At 39.3% G+C, this 26,734-nt stretch overlaps 1 protein-coding gene across 1 annotated transcript in view; it reads right to left on the bottom strand.

The window, feature by feature from the left end:
* Positions 1–13,760: 13,760 nt before the first annotated feature.
* The window catches only part of si:ch73-335l21.1 (insulin receptor substrate 1-B), a 59,702-nt gene continuing 46,728 nt past the window's right edge, over positions 13,761–26,734 (bottom strand). Inside the window, exon 4 of the mRNA XM_042482175.1 lies at positions 13,761–13,863. Within this exon, the coding sequence (XP_042338109.1) occupies positions 13,856–13,863 (8 nt within the window). The 3' untranslated portion in view covers positions 13,761–13,855. The remainder of the gene's footprint in view (positions 13,864–26,734) is intronic.

Here is a 26,734-nt window from a genome sequence, read left to right as displayed (position 1 = left end):
CCACGAGGGAAATACAGACTGTGATGGAATTTGTTGTGCTTGTCATTAAGTTGTTATCTACATTGTTAGTAGCAACTGACCATGGACTTTACTCTGCGGTGGAAAGTAACTTAGTACATTTACTCAAGTAAAATGAGCCCCTTTAATGCACAAAACGCAGGTGTTTTGTCGTATTTTCAGCAGCTTTTTAGGTACCAAAAGCTGTTGTTTTGTTCAGACATCACTGTTTTTGCAGCTGGGATTGTGCCATAATAAATGGCAGTTTTTGCCGGGATAGTGCCCGGTGTTTTTTACCATGACATCGCTGCATTGCCTGCTGTGATATTGGCATGAAAAGTTGTTTTTTTTTTCAGAAAGTAACTCAGAAAGTGGTTGTTTTTACTGGGGCATTGCTGCATTTCCTGCAGAGATTCTTTTTTTTCTTGTTGGAAAGCAACATTACAAGCACTTGTTTTAAACCAAAACATTGCTGCATTTCCTGCCTTTTTTACATTTTTACATTACATTACTGCTTTTCCTGCAGAGATTCTGGCATTAAGAGTGACTGTTTTTTCCTAGAAAGTGGCATAAAAAGCATTTGTTTTTCATGAAAACATTGCTGCGTTTTCTGGCAGGACAGCAGCATGAAACACTTTTGTTCTTTTCCAGAAAGTGCTACGAGATTGTGACACTAAGGCTGACGTTTTTTGTGTCACGTTTTTACTAATTCTCTGCTAATGTTTAGGCCACGTTTTGTCAAGCTGCTTATAACTTGCTCTCCATGTTTTTGAAAGAAATCAAACCAATTTGCTCAGGTTTCAAATTTAATTTAAGTAAATGTGATGACTTTTTCCAGCACTTGGTGACCTGATCTGCATTTACAGCACCAGTAAAAGTCACATCTTCCACTAGATGGCACCACTGATCTATTTTATCGTCCCCTGAGTGACCTCATGAGCTGGATGTTGTCTGTCTTTTTTGGGTGACTACATAACTTTGAAGCAGAGGGAATTTAAAGAGGATAAGATAAACTGTAGAATTACTGTTATGGGTTTTTGGCTTTTCTAAGCTTTTAAAAGAAAAAGCTTACAATTATAGGAGCAAAATTGATGTTTTTGCATCCATGCGTATCAGTCAGCCAACTAAATGTGCCATTTCAAGGGCATTGGGTCCACGCTAAACCCGCTTCCCGGCTCCTAACAGGTCCATTCACACCGCCTGACCCTTCACCTTTTTTCCCAGTCGGCCACCTAAATACCAGTTCTTAGGCTCGGCCTCAATCTACGAGCTCAAAGGGGCCCCAAAGAGAGGAGAGGGTGGGAGAGGGAACTGCCAGTCAAACTTAAACACATTGTACATTGGATTAACGCCCCCCTCCCACCGCCACCGCCACCATACCAATACCCGTGGAAAGTGGGACCCTCCACTTTCCCAGAGAGGTATTAAGGTGATATGATGTTTTTAAGTTTTCCACATGCTGGCATGTCAAGGCGTTGGCCTGCTGGCTCTTTCAAAGTTTTTAGTGTCGCCGAGTGCTTCACACACTCCCTTCCTCTCCGAGTGTGTGTGTGTGTGTAATATTTTGTGTGTTTATCACAGACAGTGTGGTGTTCTCTTGCAAAGCCGGCCCTCCCCCCCTCCTCGCTCTCCGACTGTGAGGGGAATTCTGTACCATGTGTCTGCGGTTTTCAGGGAGCTTTCAAGGAAAAAAAAAAAGCACAGAGGCCTCACAGTCCCCCCCCCCAAAACCTCCTCCCCTCCTCTGTCCTCCCCTTCTTGTTTTCCCACTCAATCACTCCATGTGGCACTTTTTTTAACACTTTCAAACACCCTTTTTCTCTCTCTGACGGAGCAAATTTCACATGCAGCCTGTTTAGACAAATTCATAATCATTGCAAACATACGAGGCGAGAGGGTGAGCGTCGGTTGGTTGAGGAGGGGGGAGAAAAGGGAAGGGGAGGGAGGGCGAGACAGAGAAAGGCTTTTTGTTTGGCTAAGTACACTATGTGAAAGAGGGGGCGGTGAGGAAAAGAGAGCTGGAAATACATTAGAAGCTGGTTGCATTGGGTAGTGTGGTATTTGTGGCTCGGATTACCTCACATGCCATGCAGCGGACCGACCCGAACATCAGATCCGCTCCAGTTTGACCACGACTGTGTGCGCAAACTAACTTTATTGAGGCTGCAGTGATTAACTTTGCCCTAAAAGCTATATGGAAGGACTGCAGAGCCGGGCGAAGAAGAGGGAAAGTTGGGAGGATTAGCAGAGGCGGTTTGCAGTGTACTGATGGTAATCTGGGGCTTTATTGGCTCAGCCAACGTACAGTTGGTTTACCTAAGCTAAAAACACCTGTGCTATGTTGTTTATTATGGCAACTTCAAAGGGGAGATTATAGGAGAGACACGGCCAAAAGACACAAATATACCCCTCAGAGAAACAAAAAGGCATTCAAAGAGACATAAAACAACCACAAAGAGATGCAAGAGAACTACAAAGAGACACAAAGTTACTACAAAGCACACAAAACTACTCAAAAAAGAGACAAATACACACTCAAAAGATACTTAACCATAAAGACACACAAAACAGCCAAGAAGACACAAACATAAAGAGATGCAAGAGAACTACAAAGAGACAGAAAATGTTCCCAAAGAAACATAAAAACTACAAAAAAAAACTACAAAGGGGAAAAAAAACAATCACAAAAGAGACACATGTATCCACAAGAGGGACAAAACAATCACGAAGAGACACAATATCTATAAAGAGACGCAAAAGAACTAGAGACACAGCTACAACTACAGACATTATCACCAAAAGAGAGACGAAATAAATTAAAAACATACAAAACAACTACAAAGAGACAAAACAACTATAAAGAGACAAAAATGCATCTAATATGTCCCAAAAAGAGACAAAGACATCCCCAAGAGACACAAAATAACTACTGAGCGACACAAAAGGAATACAAAGAAACACAAAACAACTATAAAGAGACACAAAACAACCCCCAAAAAGTCCAAAGATGCAAATATACCTGTAGGAGGCCTAAAATGACTTCAAAGAGACAAAAAACATTTACAAAAAGATGTGAAGGAACTACAAAAAGACAGAAAACACAATAAAGAAACACAAAACAATTACAAAGAGACACAAAATAACTTCAAAGAGACACAAAACAACACAAAAAAGGACACAAAGATACCACAAACAGACACAACACGACGAGAAAGAAGCATGAAATAACGACAAAGAGACACGAAATGACAAAAAAAGACACTGAACGGCCTCATAGAGACACACAACAACTAGAAAGAGACACAAAAAGATACTGAAAACTAAAAAAAAAGAAAGCGAGAAACAACAGCCAAAAGACGCCAAAGACGAGGTGGGGGGGTCCTCTGCATGTCTGTGCCCGGGGGCCCGTTGTCTCGTAATCCGCCCGTGGTTACATACTTGAACAATGGGAAGGAAGTAATTTGGGAGCATGGAAAAGCGGCTGCAATACTTTCCCACATCTGCTATGGGAGCAGAGGCTATTTCCGTGTCCTGCGTCCAGCAGGTTTCCTGTGGTCTGCGCCGTGCAGGAAGTCATAAAGACAGGAAGACTTCCTGTATTGGTGCCAACGTGTAGCGGGAAATGAACGCACTGAACACGCTCCGTAAGGCCGCGAGGACCGATGATGTAAACGCCATAAAAATAGCACTCTATCAAAGAGGCCAAGACATGCAAGTGACGGCAGATTTATTTCCATCCTTTAGACCGAGCCTTTTCACAGCCTTCTGACGTGTTTTTACTGCAGTGTAAATAAAATTAAATATCCAGAGACAAACACCAATGTTTTCTGTGAACTCTGGTTAACAGAGCAGATTTCTTGCATGCTTTCACTGCTGCATCAATTTAACACTTTGTGGGGACGCTGCTGCAGCCCCATGTTACGCTGAATTTACGAAGAAAACTTCCTGCATGTCTCCACGGTGAACTAGGAATAAAAACTGAGAAAAATCTTGATGAAATAAAGTCACAGGCCAAATTTAACAAAAAATTATAAAACTTTCCAGCATTACTAATATTGCTAAAGTCACACATCACGATCCCGAGAGGTCAGCACGTGATTTTAACTTCTCAGATTATTTAATTTGATTAATTTTTAGAGCCATGGAGGGATAAAAGTGTCCGGTATTTAACAAAAAAGTTTTGAGAACAGTTAAATACCAGTGGCAGCAGCCCCATAAATGCTTCTGGGATTTTAGGAAATTTCTGGGATTTTAGAACATTTTTGGGGTTTTTGGACATTTCTAGGATTTTAGGATATTTCTGGAATTTTAAACATTTTTAGGATTTTAGGACATTTCTAGTATTCTAATACATTTCTAGGATTTGAGGACTTTGTTCGGATTTTAAGATGTTTCTTGGATTTTAGGACATTTCTTGGATTTTGAGACCTTTCTAGGATTTTAGGACATTCCTCGTTTTTTTTTGACATTTCTAAGATTTTGGGACGTTTGTAAGATTTTAGGATGTATTGAGGGCTACCTGGTTCCCTATCAGGGTCCAGGTTTGGTCCACGGCTCTTAAATTGAGTTTTACTTTCTTTGAATATATTTTTTCACATTCCTGCCAAACAGTTACATTGTACACATTTCTTAAAATAACATTTTTTCTGCTCTCTATGTTTTTTTGTGTACCGCTGAAAAACCCTACTTGGCAATAGTTTCTTGACATTATTTTTGTAACAGAACTATTTTTTCCCTTTAAATCCACACGAGACGGACGAGTATAAATGTGTCCACTCTGCAGTGTGTGAACAGCTGAGGTCGTCGAGTCCATTTCTGCCGCTGTGTGCCAGTAGGTGCATGTAGTTGTGTTTACAAGGATACAGTATCACACACGCACAATGAGGAGATGATACACCGCTCAGACACAACAGGTCCACCTGCTGGCCTCCATCCAGCGCACCTCTCTCTCTGTGACTGAACTCTGTGTCCTCTCGTCTTGGCCCCTGTCCAGTTTCCCCTCCTTCCTCCTCCTCCTCCTCCTCCTCCTCCTCCTCCTCCTCTCGTCTTGACCGGGGATGTTGCATTGTAGCTGCCTGTCGCCACGACAACCAGATGGCAGCTGTGCCCGCCTCGTCTCCTCCGTTCTGTCTGTTTGTCTCCATCAGTGGGAACGAGAACTGAGTTTATCTGACTTCTCACGTCAACTAGAGAATTAAGTCTTAAAGGAACAGTTCAGCCCAAAATCAAAAACACACATAAATCCCTGAAAGGTGTTTTTGAGAAATCACGTTCACAAGAATGAGGTGGATGCAAGGTCATGGTGACCTTGACCTTTGACCACCAACATCTGACTATATCATCCTTGGATCTAGGTGGATGTTTGCACAAAGTTTGAAGAAATCTCCTCAAGGTGTTTTTGATGTACCGTATTCACGAGAATGGTATAGACAGATGGACGGATGGACGGATGGACGGACAGACCAGCAATTCAAAAACATCATGCCTCCGGCTGCAGCTGTCACCGGCACGAAGGCTTAAAATTGCAGATGTAATTCTGCAATGCGTGTAAGAATAACTACCAATGCCAAAAGCTTTAAAAACATGCAAAATCTAAGAAACATACTAAGATCCTAGAAATGTACTGCAATCCTACAAACATGCTAAAATCTTGGCAATGTCTTAAAATCCTAAAATGTCTGAAAATCCATGCATGCCTTGAAACGTCCTAAAATCCGAGAAATGTCCTGAAAATGTGCTAAAGTCGCTGAAATTTCCTAAAATCCTAGAAATGTCATGAAGTCTTTGAAACGTCAAAATCCTAAAAAATGTTCTTAAATCCTAGAAAAGTCCTAATTTCTGAGTAATGTCCTAAAATCCTTTGAATGTCCTTAAATTCAAGGAATGCCCTTAAATCCTTTAAACATGCATGGGGCTGCTGCGATTGGCCCCTGGACTCCTGTCATTTTACAAAAATGGCTCCTAAACAAAGCATCCCTTATTGTGTTACTGGTATTTCAGTTTTGTCATGTGAATCACTTTTGGCTGCATGTTTGTTTTAAACATGCTACATAAATAAAGTTTTGTTGAGTTGAATGTCAACTTTTGAATTCAAAACCGACCAGTTTGCAGGTTTTGTGTTTTGGATTTTGGGGAGAACGTTCCCTTTGAAACTATAAAAGTAATAATTTCAGAGCTTTTTATCGCCTAAGAGTGAAATACAAAGACAAAATTAAAAAGTTTTCTTTCATTCAGGAAACTTTTTTTGCTAGTAAGTATAAAAGTCAGCCGCTGAACCATGAGCACAGTGCATCATGGGAAAAGAGGACCCTGATGAACCTGCAGTCGAGCTGAAACCCCCTCGGGACGGAGTTTGTTTTAGCTGTGAGTGAGTGTAAAGAGTGTAGGTTTCGGTGGCGCTCCTGGTGAGGGCGTGGGGGCTCCTTCCTCTCACACCGGTGCTGCCGAGCTCTTTTTTGTTCGCACTAACCTTATTCTCACTGCGTCAGGGAAGTGAGAGGATCTGCAGGTGCACGCCTCATCTGTCTGCGCGTGTTCTCATTTCTATTTATTCCTCCAGTGTGGGTCGAGTTACTCGGCCATCTGTGGGCGATACAAGATCCCATAAATGTTAACACAAAGGAGAGGAAGACGCACAGTCTCCTAAAAAAAGGCTTTTTTTCATTAAGCTGAGTGCTGAGCAGGGTTCATGCACAATTTTACCAATAAATTTCCAATTTTAAAGACCATACATTCTCTTAAACGACCATTATCGATTATTTTTCATTACTATATCCTGCAATAGCTATAAATATATATTATTTGAAACAATATTCATTCAGAACAGGATTAGAACCTAATATTTAAGTATTTGCGAGATGGGAATTGCTGGTGCAAAAAAGGGGGAAGCATGTTAAATAATAATTTAAGCACTGAGGAGGGACTAATGTATTTTATTTTGGCTTTGAGGTCATGGTATACAACTTTAAATAGCTGTATTTTGTATTGATTTTGAAGAAAACATATTTAGAAGATTTGTTTTCTTTAAACATTTTTGTCAGTTTTCTTTAAATTTTTTGGGGTGATTTTTAAAAGAAAAATATTTGAGTTATTTTCTGTTGAGATTTTTGGCAAAACATTTCGGATTTTTCTGATTTTTTTTCCCATAAAATCTTTTTTTTGGTGATTTCTTTAAAAATCACCAAAAAGTTCACTATTTCTCAAAGCTAAAAATTCAAATGTTGGTCCTCGAACACATCATGTTTTATTATAAACATTTATGAAATACAATTCCACAACTCAAAAATGACCAAAGATTTTACTAATTTCAAAGCTAAAAAATCATGTTATTATTACATGTTTGTGAAATATAATTCCATGACTTTGCCAAAACTCATGTTTTGGCAAAGTCATGGAATATCAAAAAGATATTTTGAGCTACGTGCTCTTCATCAGACGGTCTGATGAAGAGCACGTAGCTTGAAACTTCACCTCTGAGGTAATAAAATTAAATCTTTTAGTGTGCACACTGTTTTTCTTCTCTAGCATTTTATTTTTTAAAATTTTTTCCAAGCCTTCGAAATTGTCATTTGCAAATTCCATGACTTTTCCAGGCCTGGAAAAATGAGCCAAGGAACACTGGCCGAGTGAGACATCAAATGAGACAGAGAGGGAGCCAGCAAACACCACGTGGGTCAAATTACCAGTAAAACCAGTGATTAGCACACTGGCAGCCGGCCAACCCTGCGTGCAAATGATCTTATCAATGGGAGTGGCGAATGCGACGAAGAGGCTGTGCGGATAACAATCAGCCTGTTTTCTTTTCCACATTACAGTGTGACATCTGCTGCGGTCGCAAGCCTCTAAACGAGCGTCTGTGTGTGAGTCAAAGACGGCGAGTGTGTGAGGGGCACGAGCCCGCGGCGGTGGCATTTCGTGCAGATGTTCACACTCGCCTCAGCCCGTAAATTTCAGCTTCTTCCGCTCTTCTTCTTCTTCTTCTCCCCCCTTTAAATCAGTAGCGCTCTTGTTTTTCTGTTACATCACTCAAAGGGAAACAAAAGAAACCACAAGTCCTTTTCTTGTTTGACTTTTTTTTTCTCCTTTTAGTCAGTTTTTTTTTTTCCTCTAAAGCAACAGAAGTAAAACTGTCTATACATCAATGGTAAACCTCACAATTTTCCCGTTCAGTACCATCCCTCAGGGGAACAGGAGGAAAAGATAAAACAATTTAGAGCAGCAGCAGCACTTTTCTGCACATTTTATGAACATCTCACTAAAATAAACCTTATCGCCACTAACTCCTGAACCGCGTCCGTCTGAGCTCTCCAGAAGGAACTTCAGTCATGATAAGTGGCTGTGGCTCGTGTTAATTTTGTCAGCTTGGTTTTCAGTCTTAGTTTTTATATTTAGTCAAAGTCGTTCTGTTGTTTAATAAAAGTCTGGGCTTCTTAGTTTATCTTAGTCAAAGAATACTATAGTATATAGTATCTGACATTTAAGTCGTCTCCAGTCATCAGATTGATTGTATTGAACATTTTAGTCAATTAAGTTGAGCAAAACTAAAAAAAATTATTTATTTGACCTCATTGTTATCTGACGAAAAACTGTTTGAATGATTATGAATGCAGCTTTGCCGAAAGTGTCCAGTTTCGCCATCTGCTGTCATTTTTAACTTATTTTTTTTAACAAAAATGCCAGCCCATTCTCTTTTTGAAGTCATCAAATACTGCCGCTTTTTCAGTGATTTCGGTGTAATATAAGGACACCAAAAGCCACTTTCGCAGCTGTATGATGTGCCGCCAGGGGGTGTCAGTTGATAACGCAATCTGACAGAGTCGTTCAAAGTGTTAGGATACACCATCGGATGGCACAGCGGCAGCATGATACGCTGATGGGCGTTGAGAATGCCGCTGGATGGAACTGTTGCGTCAACATGATACGCCGCTTGATGGAACCTGTTGGGTCAACATGATACGCCTCTGGATGGAATCTGTTGCGTCAACATGATACGCCGCGGGCTTGAACCTGTTGCGTCAACATGATATGCCGCTGGATGGAACATGTTACGTCAACATGATACACAGCTGGATGGAACCTTTTGCGTTAACATGATGCGCCGCAAGCTTGAACCTGTTGCGTCAACATGACACACAGCTGGATGGAACATGTTTCATCAACATGATACGCCGCTGTTGTGTCAACATGATACGCCGCTGGATGGAATCTGCTGCGTCAACATGATACGCCACGGGCTTGAACCTGTTGCGTCAACATCGTCGTCTGTTTTTTGTTTAGTTTGGTTTTAATGAGTTGTTAGATGACAGCTTGTGACTCGGACGCTGCTCCTAAATTACTCTGGCTCCAAATGACACCAGCTCTAGATGGCGGCGGCTGCATCTGTAATATTTTGGTTTCATTTTTGTACAGAGGGAGGAAGTGGAGTCCATTTTTAGATACAATCTGAGTGGTTTATACAGTCCGTTAGTGTGTAATAGCCTGTGTGCCGTCTTGTTATAGTCACAGAAAAAAGGTCTTTGACAAACATATTTAGTCAAAGCTTTTGTTAACAAAATTAACACAGCCATCGGGTATTGCCGCAGGCTGTCAGAGGAAAACACCTCCAGACTGCAGGCAGTGTGACAAAGTGAGAAACAAAAGTCCACGAGATGCTCAGCGGGGGCTCTACATGGCAGGACTAAAAAACCTGTTTCTCTCTTTCTAAACTACAAATACCTTCAAGCATTTGGCTGAAAACTGCTGCCTTTCAATGCGAGAACATCTCCAAAAAGAAAACATCAGAAACATTTCCACTCATTATCATGTGTTTGTCTGCATGAAAACACCAGATTTATGTGCTAAATCTGGTTTGAAGTCCAATAGTTTTTATTTTTTTCCTTTTCCCACTCCAGCATTAACAACTGCTATTAGAGGCAATTCCACCCACAGATCCCAATCTGCTCATAATAAAGCTGCATTGTTACGCTCCAGGCTCGGAAAGTCATGTGACCAGAGTGAGCGAGTTCATGAACTTCCCCGAGACAGGCAGACAAACACATGAGCACAAATTGGAGCTACATAAGATGCACATGTATTTTTTATGTTTTTCTCGTGGTGGCCTTTTTCTCTCTCTCTCTCTCTTCATGCATTTCTTTTACAATTCAAGGTTAAAGCGCGCAAGTCCTCGCAATGACCTTTATCTCTGAGAGACTGCGAGGCCAGATATGTCACCCCCCCCCAAAAAAAGAAACACAAAAGGTTACATAATTAAAACAAACGTCTAGACTTGAGAGGTTGCTTCTTGAGGTGCTGTCGGAGTCTTTTTGTTGTTGTCGTCTGTTTTTTTTTTTTTTTTTGGCACTGATGGCCCCCCTTACGACAATTAAGTCCTCCATTTCCGGCAAAGAGAAACAGTCCAAAACTCCTCTGATCAGGGCCGTGGCTGTCGGTCAAGTCATCTGATACATCGTCACATCGAACGAAACATAAAACAAGTTATTTCATGAGAACTGTACAGCCAAAAATAGACACAAAAATAGACTTAATATATTCCGCTACGGCAGCCCTATTAGTGCTAGCTGCTAAGACGGGCAGAGAGACAGACAGATAAAAAGGACAGACAGGCACTTAAGTGCTGATGCATAGCGGAGATTAAAGTAAGAGCTAAAGCGAAAGACAGAAAAGAGGGACAAGGACTCTGGGTCAAAGCTCTTTCAATTTAACCAGTTTTAAAAAAAAAAAAACTTTACATGTTTGGTAATTTAATGTAAAACATGAGCAAATTGGCTTGTTTTTTTTTTTTTACAAAAACATTGGAAGAAGGCAATGAGCAACAAAAAAAAAAAAAAAAATAAAAAGAGAAAGTTAGAAAAAAAGTGCTTTAAAATTTTGTAACATAATTTTAAATATTTAATTCTGATAACCATAACTATGGCTCTCTATCTTTTTTTCCACATACATTTTTAAAATAATTTTCCAATTTTTTAAAATTTCTTTTCAATTTTGGAACATTTCTTACAAAGTTGCTTATTACCCTTTTCCCAAGTTTTTGAAATTTTGCAAATTGGCGTGACATATTTCAAAAAATATTGGAATAAGGCAATGAGCAATGAAAGAAGAAATTACCAAAAATTAGCAAGAAATTAGTAAAAAGTACAACAAAATTAACTGAAAACTAGTTTTTGAAAAAAAAAGTTAAATTTAATGAAACAACAAAAAAATAACCTTCAAGTGCTTAAAATTAGAATAATTTTGTAGCATGATTTTAATGTATGTATGTTATTATAATAATTATAAATATATACTTATAGCTTTTTGCTTTTTTCCCTCTTATAAAAAAAATCATTTTATTTATTTAATTTTTTTAAACATTTCCCACCAAGTTGCTAGATGCCTTTTCCCCCAAGTTTTTGAAAGAAAGCACCAATTTTCTCAAGTTTCAAAGGTTTAAATATTTATGTAGTGTCACAGATGTAATATATGAAAGGAGCACTAGATTAGTGATGTTGCTCCAGGTTTCAAAGTGTATAAACTATTTTTATTGACTATCTCATATTGACAGAATTGAAAAAAGAGCTGACCCCGTTTCCGGTGCTAAAAGCAGCGTGCTGACCGCTCCAAAGCTAGCATTAGCATGGCTATTGATAGGGTCTCTATCCTCAGTACCTAATGTTATTTAGCATCCTGAGACAAAGTGGATTAAACGAGACACAAGTGTCTGGAGCTAATAGCACTAATGGGATTGCTTGGCTCTGTATCAGGGGTCTCTGGCCCTGAGCTGTGGTCAGCAGGACGCTGAATTTACGTCCTGACACAATATGTTAATTTGACCTGGCTGGCTTTAGCTAGCTAGCAAGCTACTGCATCCCCTGCTACAAGTGCCTTTTGTTTTCAAGCCTGTGTGTTTAATACTTTAGGTGTATGGCTTTGTTACAACAGAAGGAGGAAAAGACGGAATAAAGCGAGCTAATGAGCCGATTGCTAACACAGCTAATATTTCTCACAGTAGACAGGAAGGCCAGCAGGTTGGCTAGTACCATTATTATATTATTAATATTAGCGAAAATGCTGCATTCATGTCATATCGGATTTTTTGTGATATCCAATTTCCGACTTGTAAATATTTCAGTCACCAGAAGAAAATGTTTGCATTGTACATTTCTGCAAACCACAGATGTGTAACGTTTGTACATTTCATACGTTTCATAATGTTTCTAAAGTGACGTCAAAAAAACGAGCTGACTTTGTCATTGGGAGACAGTGGATGGTGTGACATAAAGTTAAGCAGAAAAACGACCTGTGATGGTTAGAAAAAGATCAAATTTTAGCTTAAAATACAGCCAATTGATGGCAGAAAAGCCACTGAAAAAAGAGGTGATGAGTTGCTTAAAAATACTCATTTAGAAACCATATGCAGCTGGAAAAGCAGCAACAGTTTGCTAATAAACACCCACTTTTCAGCAGCACAATAGTTGCTGGAAAAGTGGGTACAAGTTGTGGAAAATCACTTGCGTTCAGCAGGACAATAGTTGCTGGAAATGCAAAGACGAGTCCCTACAAAAGCCATGTTCTGTGGCAAAAAAAAAAAAACGCTAGAAAAGTACCACAAGCTGCTACATTCACAAGCACAAAAGCTGCTTGAAAAGCATTGATGGGTCATTAAAACACCTTTGTTTGGCGACACAATATCTGCTGGAAATGCAGCGACGAGTCATTAAAAAACACGTTTGGCGGTACAAAAGCTGCTGGAAAAGCAGTGACAGGTTTCTAAAAAACACTAATGTTTTGCAGCATAAAAGCTGCTAGAAAAGTGGTGACAGGTTGTTAAAAAACATCAACGTTCAGCAGCAGAATATCTGCTGGAAAAGCTGTGAGAGACCACGAAAAAACATCTACATTCAGTGGCACAAGAGCTGCTAAAAAAGCTGTGACGGGTTTCTAAAAAACACCCACATTTAGCAGCACAAAAGCCGTTTAAAGGCGGTGACTGCTAAAAAGCACATGTTCAGCCGCACAAAAGCTGCTAAAAAAGTAGCTTTGGTTTCTAAAAATTAACCGGTTAACAGTGTTCTGCAGCTTTTACCATCCACCCCCCCAAAATCAGCTCATATACTTAATCACTTCAGATAATTTGATATGTATGAAACATATAAATGTAATATATATACATGGTTTGCAGAAACGTATTATTTCATTCATACCTGTACTGTTTAATTATATAGACCAGAATATTTTCAACCCTAAAACGACAAACTCTGTACTCATTTTCAACTGTTGCTCGCAGTTTGTAAACACTAGAAACATATCATGACATGAACGCAGCAAAAGCTCACACCAGTGCTTACCCCCCTTTTATCTACCTATATCTTCTGCTGCATTACTTCGTAACACATCAAATCAAGCACACACCCCCCAAAGCTTCAGTTAGTCGAGGCTAAGTTGAAGTTCTTTGTAAAATGGCTACAATCTGAAAACGAGGCACTTTTTGAGCAGATATATAATTCTATTCTTTTTTTTATACACCAAATAGCCACCATTATACTCTTAACGATTAGATTTTTTTTCTCAGAAAACAAAAAAACAAAAAAAACAAAATAAAACACCGATCTCTGTTTTTTTTGTACCCTTCTCTGATTGGCTTCACTCAAGGAATGAGAGCAGCTTTTCAAGAATGTCATTTGGCACACATCCCAGCTGGTTTCCACAACCAACAAGATGAAAGAAAAAAAAAAAAAAAACATCAGTCTCTCAACGTGCTTCAGGAGCGCGTCCGATCCACCCGCTCTCTTTCTGTGTGATTGGTTGTCACAAAAGGAACAGGAGGAGCTTTGAAGCGCTCCGAGCGGCACCCGATTGTTTCCCAAAGGACGACGCACTGACATCAGCACTCTGCAAAAAAAAACAGAGAGAGGAAGTTGTTTGGTTAGATGCAGAATAAACACAAACCCAGATATGGATAAGAAATAAATATTATGACATGTATATACAGCGTCTCTTGTTTATCAGGTTAATTATAATATCTTCTGTATGATATCAGTGTCTGCTTATCAGTGCGGGAACACAGTGACCTGAAAACGAACAACGGGAATAAACAACGGAGCCAAATAAGCTGGAAAAAGACTCTGAGATTCAGACGGGATGAAAGCGATAAATGGAGCAGCGGGGAAGGAGAGAGAGTGAGGACAACTACTGCTGCAGGCGCACAATCAAGTGTGGGTGTGAGCGAGTGCCAGCGCGAGGGAAAACAGGGAAACCATGTCAGGTTTTTCTGGCAATTTCAGCTCCTCACATCACGTAGGACATGTGAGCACACAGGTGTGTAGCGCCAGGAAAATGTCACGGCTGTAATAATTCAGAAAAAGGTCGAGTCTCACCGCCGCATATGAGTCTTTCCCGGCCTTGTTTGCACAGTTGATAGGATTAGCAGGAATGCAGACTTAATGATAATTCTGCTCCAGAGTGGAGGGAGCAGACGGGTCACATGGCGTCGAGCAGCCATCTGCTCGTTTTACGGCCCTTGTGCACCGTGTGATATTGGGCTGTCCCGGGCAAAAGTTGGCAATTGTGAGAGAAAGCTGGTGAAATTTTTGGAGATCAATCTCATTCTAATGATGGCACTGTGAGACACGTCCACCAACAGCAGATTTGGAGGGTAACTGGTATTTTTCAACTTGAAACTAATTTTCCCATGTTTTGGTGTCTAATGGAAGTAAAAAATTGGAAATGGTCCAGTATTGATTATTTAAATATTCTGGCGGGTTTAATGAAAGCAAACTGGCTTTTTCTGGTCCTGAACACGATTTCTCGGCCCCAGATTCTGATCCATTTAACCCTTTAAAAATTGCACAAATTGGCTTGATTTCTTTCAAAAATATGGGAAGAAGGCAATGAGCAATGAAAGAAGACACGAAGCAAACATAAAAAAAAAAGGTAAAAAATAAAGAAGGGAGAAAAGTAAAAACAACAAGTGCCGACTGCAACACTCTCTCAATAATGGACCGATTTCAGTTCTGCACTCGACATTGTCGGTGTTGACGCCTTCGTCACCCTTTTTCACTTATAAAAGACAACAAGTTCTGATTGGATGGATATGTAGGCTGCCATGTCTGTGTACGATGTTGCCACGACCCAACCGACCAATGACAATACAGACTGAAATTATGCAGAACGCACCGGCTGACCCGACACTGTGCAAAGTCTGACACACATTCTGTTTGACCCATTTTATCCAGTTTGACATGCAATTAACCTGCAAGATAGCAGTTATCAGGCAGTGTGTACGGCCCGTAAAACCAGCGATGACGTCATGCTGTTGTTCTGAGTGTGATTACAGCATAAAGTATGACTGCTCTGTAACCGCTGTGAAGTTCCAAACATGTATGTTACAGTGTTTTAAATTGAGACTGAGTAACTGATGTATGCCTCTGTGCAATGTGCACAGTTCACATCCATGTCTGTGAAAATATGGATGCTTCACACACTGCAGATCTCTACAGTCAGCACAGTTTCAAGATTGGTGTCACGGATTCAATATCTGACTAAATGTGTGTGTACATATATATATATATATATATATATATATATATATATATATATATGTATAGTATGATGTAACAGTGAAGTTGACATTTGACCTTATGGGTACAATAACAAAATACAGTCACTTCATCATTGTATACTTTTAGACATTTGTATGATTTTGTCACAAATAGCGTATGAGTTCTGGAATCCAAGTGGACGTTTGTGCCAAATTTGAAAACTTTTGTCAGATGTTCTTGAGGTACCTTGTTCACAAGAACGAGACAGACAAGTTCACGGTGACCTTGACCTTTCACCTATGACCACCAAATTCTAATCAGTTCATTTCTGAATGTTAGTTTGTGCCAAATTTGACAAATTGCCCTCAAGGTGTTATTGAGATATTGCGTTTACTAGACAGAACACCAAAATCATGTTTACAAGAATGAGATGGATGAGGTCGTAATGACCTTGACCTCTGACCACCAAAATCTAATCAGTTTATCCTCGAGTACAGGTGAACGTTTGTGCCAAATTTGACAAAATTCCCTCAAGGTGTCATAGAGAAATTAAATTGTCGACAATGAGACGGACACAAAGCTACAGTGATCTTTGACCACCAAAATCTAATCAGTTCACACTTGAGTCCAAGTAAACATTTGTGCCAAATTTGAAGACGTTCTTGAGATGTTGTGTTCATAAGAATGAAATTGATACGAGTTCACAGTGAACCTGAGCTTTGGCCTTTGATGACCAAAATCTGATCAGTTCACCCTCGAGTACAGGTGAACATTTGTGCCAAATCTGAAGAAATTCTCTCAAGGTGTTATAGAGAAATTAAGCTGTCAAGAATGAGACGGACACAAGGTCACAGTGATATCTGATCATCAAAATCAGTCCACCCTTGAGTCCATGTGGATGTTTGTGCCAAATTTGAAGAACATCCATTGTGGCATTCTTGAGATAACGTGTTCACAAGAGTGAAACTAATGCAAATTCACAGTGACCTTGACTTTTGACCTATGACTACCAAAATCGAATCAGTTCATCTTTAGAGTCTAAGTGGATGTTTGAGCCAAATTTACAGAAACTCCCTCACGGCGTTCTTGAGATATTGCGTTTAGATGAATGGGACGAACAGATGGGTGGTCAACCTGAAAAAAATCATACCTCCGGCCTCGTGTATCGGCATCATGGAAGCATAAAAAGAAGACTGTCAATTAAAGCCGGACTACAAAGATTAGTCGATGAACTTTAAATTAGGCCACTTTCCGTCAGATGTGATGACTCACACGAGAGGCACTCGGGCTGCCGTGAGCCAAAATAACAAAGCTAGTAAAGAGAACACACTGAGACAGAGAGAGAGAGTTTCCCTGTCTCTTTCCTTAAAATTTCCCAGCAGCGCTTGACTCTCTAATTGCACGAGGGTACTCTATATTTATGCCCGTCCCTCTCTCTCCAGTTAGTCCTCTTCCTGGTGCAGTGAGCTATATTTAGCCCCCCTCGGCACAGACGGTGCCCGCCAGCCGGCCAAGCCATGACGGCCTAAAGCCGTGCAGAGCGGCTCTCTCATTCAGCTCGCAAAAACAGGCAACACAAACAATCAAGCCAGCCAACCAGAGGGACCGGAGGAGACAGGCCGGACACGCACCGATGCACTGCCACGGACACACACATGAAACCACACACACAAAGCGACACAGAGGAAGATACTATAATTATGCGGATGACATTCACTTAATGACGACCTTTCTCCAAACACAGACGTGGGAAATTATACTCCGGAGCTCCGCCGTAATGCAGCCTCTTATATTTGTGCAGGAAATGTTTCCAGTCTAATCAAATATCTTGTCCCCTTTCCCCCTTGACCCTCCCTCGGCGGTTTGCTCATTTCATCGTTTCGCCATCTGTGGGTAAATCGATGAAATAACGACCCCGGTAAAGATCGAATGTGTGCTCCTCGTCCCTCTTTTCTCCGCCAGACTCTTTAAATCAAGAGGTTAGACAAGGCTATCTGCCTCCGCACTCCGTGTCTAGCCAGTAACTGTTCTCTCGCCGCCTCTGTGTGTGTGTGTGTGTGTGTGTGTGTGTGTGTGTGTGTGTGTGTGTGTGTGTGTGTGTGTGTGTGTGTGTGTGTGTAATTAGGAGAGTCTGGGTCTGTGTGATGTCTCAATCGAGGGCAGCCTAAAATTGAAAGCCACCCTGCTCTCTGCTCGTAAATCGAGTGTGTCAGTCTGTCATTTTCCTGCCGCCCCGGCTCCCACAAGACACGGAGCTGGTCTCGGCGACGCGGTGTGAGTCACTGAGTCCGCTGGTCACTCAGTCGTTTGAGTTACATCATGTTTTACTTTAAAGGAAAAAACCTATTCTGGATTTATTAGAGGCTTTTACATCAGGGATCTGAGCACACTTTGTACACAATCTGTTTGTTTGATGCGGCGTGGTGCGCCAGCGTGTGTCCACATGAAAAGGTGGTTTTGAATACAGCGCGTGTGTATTTTTGTACTGTATGCATCAGGGTGAACATCAACTGTACCAAAACACGAAAGTGGACTGCTGTTTAACGCAAATGCAAAAAATTTTAACGGGATAAAATACAGTCTTAAATTAATGTTAATGCCACTATAGTCTCCATGGACGTTCTCATTTTTTCATCATACCGATTCGTCTACCTGAGCGAAAGTACTGACTGATACCAAGTACCAATCAAGTGCTACTGCATATTCACATTAACATTTTTTAAAGACAACATGCCTTCCAAACCTGTGGGCCTGTGGGTTTGGAAGGCGTGTTCTCTTTAAAAAGTTGGCAATTTTTTCTTCTTCTTTAATTTTTTTTGGGGCAATTTTTAAAGGAAAAATGTTGGCATTTTTTCTTTCATATTTTTCAGGTTATTTTTATTTTATTTTTTAAAGGGTTTTTTCCTTAATTTTTAAATTTTAGTTTGTTAAGAAAAGAATTGTGATTTTTTTTGGGCAAAATTTTTAAAAGAAAAAAAAAAAGTGATTTTTTTTTTTTTTTTTTTTAAAGATTTTTTAACAAAAAATTCTGGCAGGTTTGATTTCTTTAGAAATTTTTGGTGATTTTTTTAAGAAGAAAATAAATGACGATGATTTTGTGATTTTTTTTCTTTTAAAATCACAAAAAAAAAAAAAAAAACGATCACAGCCAGAAACAGTAAAAACAGAAATTATTGCAGGATTTTCAAATTTCAAATTTCCATGTGTTTTTGTGCATGTTTGTGAAACAAAATTCCATGACTTTTCCAAAACTTCCAGGGTATTTTTAGTTTTCTAAAATGCTTCCAGGCCTGGACAAGATGTTTCCAGATTTTTCATGACTGTGCGAACCCTGTGTATTACTGGGAATCCTCACTGTGTTTATCTCTATATTTCATCTTTTCCATGCAACTCATAAGCCCAGAGGCAGAGGAGGTGCAGCTACTTTGATGCATCTGTGCTTTAAATGCCGTAAAAAAAAAGGTGTGGTCCAAACATTGTCTGAACTGCAGAGACGTCTTTGTGCAACATAAAAAAATCCTTCCAGCTGTCAGGGTGCAGCTCTGAAACCCCGACCTCTGACCTACAAACTGAGAGAAGCAAGGAATTTTCTCCTGGAAATAATCAAGGAATTACATTATTATACGGATGCAGAAATCCCATTTAAACTGCTTTTCCATGATGGCAGCATTTTTTAAAGCCAGCGACTTTACTCTGCAATCCTCCAACACTGTTATTAAACCTGATTCCATTAGATCATCTAGAGAGATGCAACAGCAGGACACGAGCCGGGATTGAGCATCGGGATTCAGCGTCAGGATTCAGCGTCGGGACAGCTCCCGTGTCACCTCGTTTAATATCCTCCAATGACGCCACAGAGTCTGTCAGTTATGAGGATATAACGTTCGCAGCGTGACCACAGATTTCACATTTGTTGGTTATGAATCTGGCACCTGACGCTGATGACGATTAAAGTGACCCTCCACCCCTAAAAATCTATCTGTAGTATCAAATGCTCGCCTCCCGTGGGCTTTAAAGACGGTCATAAAGATTTTGGAAATTGCTTCTTCATGCAGGGCGGCGGCGGCGGCGGCGGGCGTTTGAATTCGGAGCAGTCACAACGGGCTGCATTGACCCAGTTTCACGCTGAAACAAAAGCATCTGAACATCCAAAGCAACTTGTAAAACAACTCGTGCAGCACTCTCCTCAGTTTCACTCCTCATGCACGACCCTGTAGATTAACCCTTTGAAACCTGGAGTGATTGCTTTTCTTGTGCTGCCTTTAGACGCCTTTTACAAGTATTTAAATCTTTAAAATCTCTGCAAATTAATGCAATTTCGTTCAAAAAGAGATGCCAAAAATAGCAATGAGCAACTTAGTCAGAAATGTTACACAAATTGCAAGAAATTAGTAGATTTAGATTTAATTATTTCAAAATGAAATAAATATTTTTGTTTTAAAAAAGCTAGGGAAAAACAGAAAAAAAGTTAGGGAAATTAATATAATCTCATATACATACATGACAAATATGCTTTAAAAAATTTCAAGCACTTTTTTGAAGGTGATTTCTTATCTCTCAATGGTTTTCTTGTACTGTTTTTGACTAGTTTCTTGCAAATTTTTGGGTTATTTTTTCTTCCGTTGGTCATTACCTTCTCCCCATATTTTTGAAAGAAATCAAGCCAATTTGCTCAGATTTTAAATTACAGTATCAATTGTTCTGTGCTTTAAGACACTTTATTCAAGCGTCTAAACCTTTAAACTCTGAACAAATAGATGTGATTTCTTTCCAAATTATGCAAAAAAAGGCAACAAGTAACTTGTTGTAACAGAAATATAAAAAAAAAAAAAAATAAATTCAGATTAAATTATTTAAAATAAAAGTATAAAATAAAATATGCTAAAAAGCTAGGGAAAAAGAAAAAAGCCAAGGAACAAACTATATTCATAATTATATACGTGACATTTATGTTTTAAAATTAATAGAATTTGAAGCATTTTTTTGAAGGTCAGTTTTTTGTTGTTCTCCTAGCTCCTAGCTTATCAGTTTTATTTATCAATGTCGGCACGTTTGGGTTTTTTTTTTGTGTTTTTTTTATCTTTCAATGCAACATGGGCTCAGATTCCAGGAATCCGTCAGTAAATATCCTGTTAAAATATCATTAGCACTACACAGGCAGGCTCAGCAGGTTTTCACTTTGACTAAAAAAACCTAAATAAATGTTGTACAAATATTCTCACATTTCGTGTCTCTGTTTCATTAATGTGCTATTTTTTAAAGATTCAGTTATTCTACAGTATTGTTGTTTGTATTATTTTATTCTGGCTTATAGGAGAGGCATCCAACTATAAATGGCTGAATGTTGTATTTATTTTACTGCAATTAATTTTGACAATTTCCTTTAAAAATTTTGGGAGATTTTTTTTCTTTAATATTTTCTGGTAATTAAAATTTTTTTTCTCTTAAAGACAAATCTTGGCAATTTTCTTTAATTTTCTCTTTTTTGCAGATTTTCAAAAAATATTTGTTTTTTTTCTCAAGAAATGTTCACAGATTTTTTAAGAAAACATACTTTCCAAACCAGTAGGCCTGCCAAAATAAAAATTACCAAAGTGGCACAGTTTTAATCTTAGCCAGAAACTGTACGAACTGAAATTATTGTTGGATTTTTCATTTTCAATGTCCCTTGAACACATAATGTGGAACAAACACTGTTGCATTTTACATGCGTTACTAAGGGAGGCTCAAGGAAAAAAAAAAATTTAATTAAAAAATTAAAAAAACAGCCACCACCCTTCTGTGAAAAACAGTCCCTTAGGCCTTTTCTTATTTTGAAATAATACATACATTTTAGATCTGGTGCTATTTCTAAACATTCACACTGAGACTACATTCAACCTTTAATAAACTGGATGGGTTGAGTTTTAATCTTTTTGTACATTTGCTGACCCTAAACACGGAGAAGACTCGTCTTTCCAGGAAAAAGTCCTCTGGGACACAAAAAGCCTTTTTTTCGTGTGTTCACAGAAACACCAGCAGCAGTGTGTTTGGAATGAACACAAGAGAAAAAGGCCAGTGGGCGAGCATCGATCGATCATCGGCGAAGCTGAAAGCACCAACGGAAAATCAAAGCGCCGCACCGTGCCTGACTGACAGGTGATTTCTGGGAAGTGCAGAACACGACCACTTTGATGTCGTATTTCACAGCGAGTTAGAGTGATAACCGCACATTAATTCCACCAACGAAAGGCCCGACAGGACGCTTCTTATTGTTTTAGACGCCCTCCGTTACAAAAACAGTGAACGCAGCACGTTGGCTGCGGCTGTTACGTACATTACGGCGAGCGGCTGGCAGAGCAGAGCAGGTTGTGTGGCGATGAAAGACAAACGCCGTGTGGATTTTCACACACTCTTTAACGCTGCCGCTGTCAATCACACTCGCTGCAGATACACAACAACCTTTCACCCAGGTGTCTGAGCATGTGTGAGTGTGGAACAGATACTCAGCTCACGGCGGGACACGTTTTTAAATTCATGATGGAAATTAAATGATTGACACTGGGATTTGTTTTTGTACTTAAGTATACGTGAGGAGCCAGAGTGCATGAAACAGCATGTAAAAAAAGGATCCCCGCATTCCCCGATAGGTGTCCTAGCTGCACACCTAATGTCCTAAAATCCAAGAAATGTCCAAAATTCCTAAAAAAAAAAAAGGTCCCCAAATCCTAGAAATGTCCTAAATTCCTAAAAATGTCCAAAAATCTGAGAAATGTCCTAAAATCTTAAAAAATCTTTAATTCCTTGAAAAAAAACCCAAGAAATTCTAGAAATGTCCTAAAAAATAAAAAAAAATAAATGTCCTAAAATCTGAAAAATGTACAATCTGAGAAATGTTTTTAATTAAAAAAAAATGTCCTCAAAACTTGAGAGCGACCCTGAAATCCTAGAAACCTCCTAAAATACCACAAATGTTCCAAAATCTGCAATATTCTACAATGTAAGAAACATCCAAAAAATGTCTAAAAATCTTAGAAACATCTTAAAATCCATGTTATGTCCCACAATCAGAAACATCCTAAAGTCCTAAAATATGCAAATGTCCTACACTCAGAGAAACATTCTCAAATCTGAGAAATGTCCTAAAATCCTAGAAATGTCCAAATTCCTCAAAAAAAATCCCAAAATCCGAGAAATGTCCTAAAATCTTAAAAAATGATTTTTTTTGAAAAAAAACAAGAAATGTCTCAAAATCCTGGAAATGTACTGAAATCTTAGAAATGTCCTAAAATTCTAGAAACATCCTAAAATCTGAAAAATGTCCTAAAAACTTGAGACACCTAGAAATCTCCTAAAATCCTATAAACGTTCCAAAATCTGCGAGAATATTCTACAATCTAAGGAACATTCAAAAATCCAAGAAATGTCTAAAAATCTTAGAAACATACTGAAATCCCATAAATGTCCCAAAATATGCAAATGTCCTACACTCAGAGAAACATTCTCAAATCCGAGAAATGTCCTAAAATACAAAAAAAAAGTCCCCAAATCCTAGAAATGTCTCCAATTTCTAAAAATGTCCTAAAATCCAAGAAATGTCAAAAAATCTTAGAAACATCCTGAAATCCCATAAATGTCCCAAAATATGCAAATGTCCTACACTCAGGGAAGCATTCTAAAATCCGAGAAATGTCCTAAAATACGAAAAAAAAAGTCCTAAAATCCTACAAATACGGATGTGGCTGGCCCCTGGCCTCCTGTCATTTTGCAAAAGTGACAAGGTTGCATGGAAAAAATGCAGGTGGACAGAGGACACTCACACATGCAAGAAGACACTATGATGCAACGTGCTCCGAAATCTCAAAATCAATTTTTACATATTACAAGCTTAAAAACTGTTATGATTCTGTCTCTTATGTCTTTTTTGACGTGCTTGTACAAACCGAGCGCGGGCTGATTATGCAGTGGGAGACACTGAGTGGGTGTGTTATGGCACACAGAGGAGCAGGAATGTGTGGGGACAGGAAGAGACAGACAGAGACAGAGCAGCAGTGCTGAGTGGGGGAAAAAGGGGTCGAAAAAAAAAAAAAAAAAGGGAGCCACATTCATGGCCCACGTGCTGCAGCTTCATGTCCGAGTATTTTTAGATCCTCCTTGGACAGAATCTGAACATCCAGTTTGCATTCGTTACCCGTCAGAACAGAGAGTGAAGCACGCCGGCTTTACATACCTGCACGTCAACAGCTCGCAAACGGCACAACGCTTTTTAATTATAAGAAATATTAATGGAAGCTCGGAGCCATGCTTTAAAATTAGACACAGCTTGTGTGTGTGTGTGTGTGTGTGTGTGTGTGTGTGTGTGTGTGTGTGTGTGTGTGTGTGTGTGTGTGTGCACATCTGCAAGGTTTTGAAAATGTTCCCAGGCGACTCGTGGGCGGTTTACAGAGTGCAAATGAGTTAGAGCTAAATTTCAGTCTGCAGGTCTGACTGCAACACTTTCTACGAGGCTGAAACGATGAGTCAGCTGTCAGGAAATTTAACGGCAGCGATTATGATACGTGATAATTCGCTGGAATCAAAAACATCAAATGTTTTTGTAAAATCACTGGAAATTAGAAAACTTTGGGTTTTGAACTGTTGACTGAACAAAAAAAAGAGACTTTTAATAACGGCAGCTTCAGTTTCGGGACACGGGGATGTCGCGGATTTAAGGACTTTTCTCAGGGTTTAGGAAGGTCCTTGAATTTAAGGACATTTCACAGGTTTTAGGTTTTAAGGACATCTCTCAGATTTCAGGACATTTGAAGTATTTTAGGATGTTTCTAGTATTTTACGAAAGATCTTAAGCAGTTCTCAGATTTAAGGATATTTCGCAGGTTTTAAGTAGGTCCTTGAATTTTTGGACATTTCACAGATTTTAGGTAGGTCCTTGGATTTTAGGGCGTTTCTCAGTTTTTAGGTAGGTCCTTGGATTTTAGGCTTTAAGGACATCTCTCAGATTTCAGGACATTTGCAGTATTTTAGGACGTTTCTAGTGTTTTAGGATGTCTCAGGATTTTAGGACATTTCTATCATTTTGTGATATTTCTCAGGTTTTAGGGATATTTCTCAAATTTTAGGACGTTTATAGGATTTCAGGACATTTCTCGGATTTTAGGTAATTTCTTAAATTTTAGCACGTTTCTCGGGTTTTAGAACATTTTTCGCATTTTCTGAAGTTTCTTGGATTTTAGGATGTTTCTCAGATTTTAAGGACGTGTCTTGGATTTTGAGACGTTTCTTGGATTTTAGGACGTTTCTTGATCAATTTATTTTAAAAAAAATCTTCAGTAGAGTTGATGATGGCAACTAAAATCCATGTTGCTACAGCAACAAATCAAACTAATTTGCTCCAGGTTCAAAGGTTTAAATAGTCGTGAAAGGCGTCTAAACGCAGCACAAGAAAAGTGATGTCACTTCAGACGTCAAAGGGTTAAAACCCATCAGATTTGGATCAAAGCTGAACCCACGTTGGGAGGAAACTCCCTTTAGAGGCTGTAAATATAGCGTTTAAAAAGTGGGCGTCCTTGTGTAACAGAAACTGGCTACTGTACTGAAATCTGACATGGGACGTCCTGTCCCTGGACGAGACACACACAGCTAAAGCCAACAGGACTAAAGGGTTTGAGGACTGTCTCTCTCTCTGTCTCTCTCTCTCACACACACACACACACACTTTGTTTGCTGACTCAGACCAACAATTTCTCTTTGTCTCTGTGAGATGCTCCAACATTTCTGTCACTTTCTGCCCATGTGGACGGCTCTCCTGAACACACACACACACACACACACACACACACACACACACACAGACACACACACAGACACACACACACGTCTTTACTGAAGTGATATATAGAGTGATAGCATAAGCAGGTGTGGTCCTCACTTCTGAGCAAGGCTTTTCCCAGAATGCCGTCTCGCTCCGGCTCTGTGACGCGGACACGCAAACAAAATGAAACACAAGAAGCGGTTGCACCAGAGAGACGGAGACGCTTTTGAGACATTTGTTTACAGTCTTGCTTCACTCGGCCGCCGCTACGTCGGCGCAGCATCATTTAAATCACGGTTTGTTAGCAGGAGCATCGAGGAGGGCATATCAGCAGATGCTTTGACTGATGAAAGAGCGATTAAATCTCAAAAGGCACGTGGTTTCAATCCTGGAAAATCAACACAAATCAATGGTCAATGACTCCAGATGAGCTCTTGTTTAACCCTTTGAAGCCTGAGCAAATTTGATGATTTCGCTCTAAAACATAGGAAGAATGCAGTGAGCAACTTAAGGAGAAATGACCCCAAAATTATTAAAAGAAAATTACATGAAAAAAAATTATAGAAATTATACAAAATAATTCTGAAAATAATTTTGAATATATAACTATGTTAATTAGAAATGTAGTTTTTTTGGGAAATTTTTGTCCTAGCTTTTTTGGAAACTTTTCCAAATTTGCAGAACTAGGTTTCTCATTTAACGCAGTTAGCAACCTAGAATAAATGACCCCAAAAAATCGCCAAAAAAATTGTAAAAATAATACATGAGACAATTACCTGAAAATTAACACACAAATAACCCCCCCAAAAAATAAACATAGGAAAAAAAACAACAAAAAACACAGGACAAAGTGCTTAACTCTATTAGTAATTCAGGGAAAAATAATTTTACATATACAACTATGATAATTATAAATATATATTTTTTGGTACATTTTTTCCGAGCTTTTTGTTCTTCCTGATTCACAAATTTTCTGCAATTTTCCCAGTGCTTCTCCAAGTTGTATGATTTTTTTCCCATTTCTTGGGTTTGAAGGTTTAAATACTTGGGAAGGCGTCTGAACACAGTGCAAGAAAATATATTTTAAAACATAATCCTCAAGATTTAGAAGTGCTTGCATCTTTCTCCTGCATAGACGGCCTAGTTTTAAGTAGATCAGTGAAATCGTTTTTTTAATGAACGGCTCTGGAGGTCCTTACAGTCAGACCTGCTTCATGCTCTTTCTGCCTCAGCTGTGCTTCTCCTCAATCCGAATCTCTCACAAGAGAAATTTAAAGCTCTTCTGCCGACACGTGACTCTAAATAATAAATGTGGCCCTAACTTACCTACTGATCCAAATTCACCCTGCGCTGTTTCACTGTCTCTGAGTCAAAGGCAAAGAGAACAACTGGCAAACCTCTGGATCACTAAAACGACGAGTCTGCGGGAGGA

This window comes from Plectropomus leopardus, unplaced genomic scaffold (genome assembly GCF_008729295.1).
Source record: "Plectropomus leopardus isolate mb unplaced genomic scaffold, YSFRI_Pleo_2.0 unplaced_scaffold40, whole genome shotgun sequence".
Classification (NCBI taxonomy): domain Eukaryota; kingdom Metazoa; phylum Chordata; class Actinopteri; order Perciformes; family Serranidae; genus Plectropomus; species Plectropomus leopardus.
This window is presented reverse-complemented; position numbering and strand designations above follow the sequence as displayed.